At 61.4% G+C, this 8,135-nt stretch overlaps 1 protein-coding gene across 1 annotated transcript; it reads left to right on the plus strand.

Annotated features, from left to right (window-relative positions):
* The first annotated feature begins 4,117 nt into the window (after positions 1-4,117).
* DCXR (dicarbonyl and L-xylulose reductase) lies at positions 4,118-6,839 on the plus strand. Its single transcript, XM_004374076.2, has 9 exons — positions 4,118-4,169; positions 4,259-4,356; positions 4,876-5,030; positions 5,145-5,187; positions 5,262-5,361; positions 5,577-5,641; positions 5,726-5,843; positions 5,940-6,071; positions 6,574-6,839. The coding sequence occupies exons 1-8, from the start codon at positions 4,118-4,120 to the stop codon at positions 6,041-6,043; spliced, it is 735 nt and encodes a 244-aa protein (XP_004374133.1). The 3' UTR covers positions 6,044-6,071; positions 6,574-6,839.
* The last annotated feature ends 1,296 nt before the right edge of the window (positions 6,840-8,135 follow it).

The following is an 8,135-nucleotide window of genomic DNA, read 5'->3' on the forward strand; positions in this document are numbered from 1 at the left end:
TGTGTCTCCATGTGTGCCTTGCATGCACATGTGTGTCCGTGTGTGCATGTGTGTGCCTGGGTGTTCACAAAGGAGAGGGGAGTCAAGGCATCCGATGTCCATTCTCCCAGAGTCCCCTGGGGCCTCCGCCTCCCCCAGGAAGCCCCTGTGCCCACGCCCCTGAGGGCTGTGAGGTTCCAGTGCTTTCACCTCCGCTTAATGGCTTCACTGTACCTGTGACTATGAGGCTCAATGGGACCATGAGTCCCGATAATAGTCAGAATAACAGATAAGGCTGGCGCCTTGGAGGCTGGCCAGGCTTTTCTCCTGTTATCTCAGACCCCGCCCCACGCCTGCGCTCCATGCTGTGTCCTCATCTCCCTGGGCTGGCCACCACAGCCGGCTCCCTCAGAAGCCCTGGTGCCAGCTACGTGCCCCTTGTCCAGGGCACATGCCATTCACTCACTCACTCACTCATTCGACAGCACGTGGTGAAGGCTCTCTGCCCGCATCAGGGAGATGGCCGTGGGGAAGCAGCCTCACGCTGGGGGCTCTTGGTCCATGGGGAGGGGGAGGGGGGAGAGGGTGACCCAGGGCAGGGGTGGGGGCACCCTGAGTGGAGGAGGAGGGTGTGACCCTGGGCAAAGAAGGCCAGTAAGGGGCAAGGAGAGTGTGGGCCTGGGCGACGGCCTGCAGCTGGCTTGAGCGGCCGCAGTAGCCAAGCGTCACCACAGAGCCAGAGTCTAGGCCTGAAGAGACTCCACGCCCAGGCTCTGTCGTGAGGCTGCAGGGGGCAGGCAGGGGCCGGCGTGGGGCACAGAGGGGCCAGTGTGGGGCACAGAGCCACAGAGGGGCCTGGCTGTGGGAGAAGGTGGTGGGATATGAGCAGTGAGTGGAGTTGAGTCAGCCGCCTGGTGGTCACAGGTGGCCAGTGGAGAACAGGGAAGGGCCTGGAACCAGGCAAGACTCCAGGCCCCTGCCGTTCAGGAAGGAAGTCCCTGGTGGGGACTGTGGGTGAGGACCTGAGTCTCCCTGTGCCACAGTGGGAGCGGAGCCCTTCTCTCCTCACGCCCCTCCCCACGCCCAGAGCTTCCTGCACCCCAGGGGTCACCTACCCGTGTTTGGAGCCAGATTTGGTTCCCAGTTTCCACAAACGCCCCCTCCCTGCCATGTCATGTTTGGGGTCAAAGGAACATGGCCATGGGCCGTGCCCACCCTCACCTCCCAGACAAGGAAGTCTCCAGGTGGCTTCAGGCCCTCTCCCCACAAAAGCTGCCCCCGCCCGAGGCCAGCCTCGGAGAAGCCCCCTTGCCCGGCATCCCTGGCACACTGGACGCCCCCTGGAGGCTGCACATGCTGCCCCTCCCCAGCTCTGGCTGGGGCGAGCACCCTGAGCTGGTTTGCCCCGGGACACTGTCCTCCCCAAGACCCTGTGCAGCTGTGCCTTCCCCAGGGGCCCTGCAGAGCCTCCTTCCCAGGCTGACACTCCAACCGCAGCCCCTCCCCACCCCCCACTCAGGTGCCCCATCTGGGCCGGCTGAATCCGGTTTCGGGCAGCTTTCTCAGGGGCCTTCTTCACCCTGGGACACCTGAGGAACAGGAAAAGCAGGAAAGCAAACACCTCATCCAAACGCAGGCACACGGGGTCTGAGAAGGCTGCTCTGAGAAGGCTGCTCGGGAGCTTATCAGGAAGGGCCTTTGTCCCTGTGGCCCCATCTCTCAGGGCAGGCTCCATCGGGGGCCGGGCCTTTACTTCACCCCTTTTCACATGCACACACACACATATGCACACACATATCACATGCAGACACACGTGTGCAAACACACGCACACACAGCAAGTCTAAGCCATCAGCCTGCTTCAAACCCTCACCCACTTCGCAGCGGTCTCCTGAGCGAGGCCCCCCACCTCCACCTCACCCAGCCTGGGTGCACCTTGATCCTGAGGCTCTACCCTCCGCCCCTCCAGATCCTCAGAGCCCCTGCCCAGAGGGGCTCTGCTCACACTGCGTCCTCATTCTGCTCTCCTGGCCAGCTCTCCCCACTTCAGGTCTATATGGCCGGAAGTGTGCGGGCCGGGTGTGCACTCCAGGTATGCAGGTGCGTGCCCCAATGGTCTCACCACAAGGCAGAAAACCAATTAAGAAATGAAGAGCTGGGTCTGGAGTGAGGGAGCTAGGGAGGGAGGGAGCATAGACAGAGGGCGAGTGTAGACAGACAGAGGGCGAGTGTAGAGGGAGGGGTGAGTGTAGACGAAGGGGTGAGTGTAGACAGAGGGGTGAGTGTAGACTGAGGTGCGAGTGTAGACAGAGGGGGTGAGGACCCCGCCCTGCGACAAGAATGCCTGAGACGGAGGCAGAGCAGCCCCAGGCGCCTGTGCAAGCAGGTGAACAAGGGCTTCAGGAGGAAGACCATGGGCTGAGAAAGGCCAGGCCAGCAGGTGGGGTTGAATGGCTGGGGAGGCAAAGAGGGAGGCCATGGTCAAAGGGGAAAGAAAGTCCACGGTGGGCTTAAGGAGAGGAGACGGTGCGTGCGGTAGCTTCTCTCAAGGTGCTTTTCTGCAAACAAGAGAAAGGAATGACTGGTAGCTCGGGGGCGGGGCAGGAGATGAGTTTGGGCTTTGCTTTTAGAAGGAAATGGCCTTTGAGAGGACCCAGAGGGAAGGAGTGCAGAAAGCCCTGGGGAGCGGTGAGGGGGTGATAGATCGTGGAGTGTGGGTGGGGCTGGGAGAGCACTGTGTGCCCTTGACTGCCCCTAGGCGCTTACAGAGGGCCGAGGGATAGGGCTGCTGGCTTGGGCTGGTCTGTGAGGGTCCCTGGACAATGGAGGGGATTAGGACCCTGACCCGAGGGCAAGGCCAAACAAGTGCAAGTACATGCTCAGATGTGCCTTGCTGAGGGACAGGCTGGGGCTGCCCCTCCCTTAGCCTCTGCAGGGTTCTAGGTTAGGCAGGGTCCTAGGTTAGGAGCAGAAGGCAGAGCCGCAGGGCAGCCAGGGAGTAGAGGCTCCACCTGGCCTCAGATCTACCCCTCCTGCTGCCCCTGGGCATCCTCGCCTCCAGCCCGACCACCCCTCGGACCCAGAGCCCCAGGTGAGGCCTGGGCCCTGCGACCACCAATTGTCCAGCCACAGGAGGTCCTAAGCAAGGGTTCTCAGGCGGCCCCACCCTGGCCTGGAACAAAACAGCTTTCACGTGGGGGCTCAGTGACCACGCACGTGCGCGTACATCTGAGCCTTTGCTGGCAGCCTGCTCTCCACTGTCCCCAAGTCTGCCACTTCCTGTCCTAGCCCATTCTTTGCAAGTACTGCTGGCTTCCTGGTGGCCGGGCTGAGCTTGGGGTTCACCTCCCTCTGACGGCTAAAGCACAGCTCTTTCCCTCCGGGCTCCACAGGCGAGGCGGTTGCTCTGAGAGGCCGCGGGACCCACTTCTATGTCGGGGGACGGGGGTCACATAACGACCCCTTTGCCAGACTTTCTTCTCAGAAACAAAACAAGAAATGTTAACCCTGAGCTCTCCATTTCACATGTAAAGCCACAGGTTCCTTCTGGCATTAACTACCAGATCTGTTTTTCATGATAATCTTCTTGACAAAGAAGAAACTCGCTCCCAGACCCCCTAAATCCATTCAGGCTAAATCCGCTGGTGGGTCACCGCCCTGAGTTTGAAAAACCCCGCCCAGGGCAGGCAGTGGCCTGCCGTGCCCCCGGACACGCCCACTCATTTTGACCAATCGCATGGTTCCACCCCCCCCCACGGACGCACGTAGCCTTCTGATTGGCCTCGCCGCCCCAACGATCCGCCCCACCTCGCGACCTGCTCCCCCCGCGACCCGCCCCCGAACACGCCCACTCATTTTGGCCATTAGCACTAGCGAAGGTAACCTCTATTTGCATGGTTCCGCCTCCTCCCCGCACGTCGCCTTTTCGATTGGCCGCGCCGCCCCACCCCTCGCTCCTCCCTATCGACTACGCCCACCCTTTCGACCAATCACACTGGAGGAGGGGACCTCTGTTTGTATGGTCCTGCCCCCCGCCCAGCACGTAGCCGTTCGATTGGCCGTTCCGCCCGGCGCCCTACGCTAGTCGCCCGCCCAGAGCTCCAAGTCCAGTCCTGGTGCGCAGGCCGAGGCCCACCGCCATGGAGCTGGGGCTCGCGGGTCGTAGGGCCCTTGTCACTGGGGCGGGCAAAGGTGGGCCCAACGGGCGGCGGCGGGCGGCGGCGGGCGATGGCCGCGGGCGAGGAGGGCGCACACTGAGCCCCGCTCCCCGCTCCCCGCAGGCATCGGACGCAGCACGGTCCAGGCGCTGCACGCGGCGGGCGCGCAGGTAGTGGCTGTGAGCCGCACCCAGGCCGACCTGGACAGCCTGGTCCGCGAGGTACGCGCCGGCGGCCCGCGGCCGTCCGGTCCCCTGCTCGGAGGGGCAGGCTGAACCCGACCGGGGGTGGGGCTGGAGACGGCCGCGCGCCCGTCGCCCACCCTCCCCCCCCGGGCGCCAGGCGCTGGGGCCGACCAAGGACCCTCAGCACCCTCTCCCCAGGGCGCGCGGCCTCCGTGGGTGGCAAGGCCCCCGAGCTTGGAAGGAGGCAGAAGTGGCTGTGGAGCAGGCTGGGGCCAGGGTGCTCCGGCAGGGAGGAAGTTGTCTGAACGCAGTTGCGGCCAGGCGCCTGGTCAGCGGCCCAGGGCTCATCCAGTGACTAGGGCCATTTCACCTCCCTTCCCCGCTCTGCCTGCTGGGGTCTGATCTCCAAGAGGGCAGCTAGCCTCCCTGGGACCCCTAATACCTCCCCTGTCCAGCTGAAAGATCGCCCAGACCCTGCCCCTCCCTCACGTGGCAGAGGCCCAGCGGTGCCCCTTTGTGGGCATGGTGCCGCTGCTAGCTGCCCACCCACCACAGTGCCCTGGCGTTGAGCCCGTGTGTGTGGACCTGGCTGACTGGGAGGCCACGGAGAAGGCACTGGGCGTCGTGGGTCCTGTGGACCTGCTGGTGAACAGTGCTGCTGTGGCCCTGCTGCAGCCCTTTCTGGAGGTCACCAAGGAGGCGTTTGACATGTGAGTCTGCTGCAGGGTCCCTGGGGGAGTCCTGGGGGGAGGAAGAACTCTAGGGGAGGGGCTGTCCCTGCAGCAGCCCCAGGCCCCGACCAGGGTTTGTCCATCTACCTCCAGGTCCTTTGATGTGAATCTGCGTGCTGTCATCCAGGTGTCCCAGGTGAGGTGCCCTGCATGCGGAAGCAGGGACTGGGGATGCCCCACGTCGGCCTCATCCTCCCTCTACCACTCCAGATCGTGGCCCGGAACCTGATCGCCCGGGGAGCCCCGGGGGCCATCGTGAATGTCTCCAGCCAGGGTTCCCAGCGTGCCCTGACCAACCACAGTGTCTACTGTGAGTGAGCTGTGTGCCCCCACCAGCTGGATGCTGCTATCATGGTGCTAGGAGAGGCTCCATACCCACAAAGGGGCACCACTGGGCCTCTGCCACTTGAGGGAGGGGGCAGGGTCTGGGCGATCTTTCAGCTGGACAGGGAACAGGTTAGGGGTCCCAGGGGGGCCACCTGCCCTCTTGGAGACCATCAGGCTCCATGCCACCACCACCCCCAGGCTCCACCAAGGGTGCCATGGACATGCTGACCAAGGTGATGGCCCTGGAGCTTGGGCCACACAAGGTGAGCTGGCCAGGGCCCCCCCCCTCCCAGGCCCCAAGCCCAGGAGCACCTGGCCCACCTCACTGACCCGTCTGCCTCATGCAGATCCGCGTCAATGCAGTGAACCCCACAGTGGTGATGACACCCATGGGCCGGGCCAACTGGAGCGACCCCCAGAAGGCCAAGGCCATGCTGGACCGTATCCCACTGGGCCAGTTTGCTGGTGAGTGGTGGGGGAGGGGCAGCCCCTTTGTTCCCAGATGAGGGGTGGGAAGAATGGGCTAGGCAGCCCCCTTCATCTGCCCTGTCCCCACCCCAGAGGTGGAGCACGTGGTAGATAGCATCCTCTTCTTGCTGAGTGACCGCAGTGGCATGACCACGGGCTCCACCCTGCCGGTGGACGGCGGCTTCCTGGCCACCTGAGTGCCTCCCCACGCCTGTCCAGTCCCAGGTGCTGAGCCAGCCCCGCTTCCTTGCTTCCTCCAGTAAACACTGTCTTCCCGCTTGGTCTTGGTGCTGATTCTTAGGCCTCCAGCAAGTGGCAGGGAGGTGCTGGGCTCAGGACTGGGTTGGAACGGGTCCACGCAGGGAGGGTCCCATTCCATTCGTGTTCCAGGCCAGGTGGGCACCTGGCTCCCACACCGGGCCAACCTGGCAGAGGCGGGAGACAAAGCCTTTCAGAAGGCCACCTCCTGAGGGGCGGTGGTGAATTGGGCCTTATCTAGACCTTGTGGGGAGCCCTGGTGGCGCAGTGGTTACGAGCTTGACTGTCAACTAAAAGGTCAGCAGTTCAAATCCACCAGCCGCTCCTTGGAAACCCTAGGGGGCAGTTCTACTCTGTCCTATAGGGTCGCTATGAGTCGGAATCGACTTGACAGTGACGGGTTTTGGTGAGGCCTTGGGGTGGAAGTGGTGGAGCGCTTCTAGGAGTCCAACAACCACTGGCTTGGCAGGCGTAACTCCAGCTGAAGCTGGTTAAGATCGCTCCAAGTACCGAGTAAGAAAAAGTGAGACAATGAAGATGTGGGCCGGAACTCAATCCTTGTCAATGACTGAGCTACATTTTTCTGATCGGATAATAGTTTTCGAATGCTGGTGGAGTATTTGATCAACTTTGTGTGCTGTTTACAATGTAACGGCCCCAGACTCCACACACTTAAGCTTAATCTGAGTTATGAACATTTTTTCCATCAGTTTCTTAAGTCTAGACAATAAACAAAACAAGAAATCACTTCCCAGTTTGTAGCATTTGCCAATTCCCATGGTGTAAATACTGGCGTTGTGGATGATTTCGAGCCACCAGTTTAGTGTCACTGAACATAGGGTGGAAACCCTGGTGGCATAGCGGTTAAGAGTTTGGCTGCTAACCAAAAGGTTGGCAGTTTAAATCCACCAGGCGCTCCTTGGAAACCTTATGCAACAGTTCTACTTTGTCCTATAGGGTCCCTATAAGTTGGAATTGACTCAAGAGCAACGGGTTTGGTTTTTTGAACATGGGTTTGGGATATGTGCGGTAGTCATCATTCTATGGCATCTTCACCCTACAGACGCCACTGACATGGGTAACCTCAGGGCACAGATGACAGTGACACGCACAAAAATAATTAGGAAATGATGAGCTTTGAGTATTAATTTTGTTTTTAATGCAACTCACTTCATTGTAAGTTTATATAATTTAATCTTTAATAATGGCTGTGTAACAACTGGCTAGCACCATTCCTGACGATTTAGCAGTCGGTGCCCCAAACCAGTATGAGCTGGATCCGGCATGGACATGTTCTGATCACGTGTCTGTCCAGAGTGGTGCCCTGTGGCCTCCAAAACCAAGTCCGAGGCCCTAGACCCTGGCTCCCGGGCCCTCCTGGGCCCCTCCCAGACTGACCTCCAGCCTCATCACCCACTATTCCTGACGACAGCAACGCCAGACTGCCGGCCCACTCGCCTTTACTGTCTCTCCACCCACCGTGCTTGTGGGACAGCCCTGCCTGGGCCGGGGGCTCCGTGAGGCCCGACGTGGCAATGGCAGGGAGGCACGTGAGAGCAGCCGTCTCACCCTGTGTGCCCCGCCCCAGGGGCTTCGATGAATATGAGCCAAACACACTCACTCCCGCTGGGAAACTGAGGCAGTCCACCAAACATTCTTCCCTCCCCTCTTCTTGCCCAGAGTGTCGGGGCAGGCTCAGAGACTCCCCTTCAGGGGAATCATACCCCGAGGTGCTGTTGTGGGTGCTGCAAACCCCCTCTGCACCCTTGGCTGCAGGGGCATTCAGGGCAAAGCTCCCAGGGCGGGGCGGGGTGAGGGGGGCAGATAGTGAGGAAAGCAGGTGGCATTGGTGGAGAATGTTTATTGTATAAAATACAAAGGGCAGCCCGTCCCAGTCCCAGGCACAATGGACAGACCCCAAGCCCCAGCCCTCCCATCAGGGAAGCCACCCTGGGGCTGCCCTGGACCCGCCCCTGCAGCCCCGAGGGAGACCCCGCTCCCTCCCGGCCTCTGGGGGATGGGGAAGGCTGA

Source organism: Trichechus manatus, unplaced genomic scaffold (genome assembly GCF_000243295.1).
Source record: "Trichechus manatus latirostris isolate Lorelei unplaced genomic scaffold, TriManLat1.0 scaffold00028, whole genome shotgun sequence".
NCBI lineage: Eukaryota > Metazoa > Chordata > Mammalia > Sirenia > Trichechidae > Trichechus > Trichechus manatus.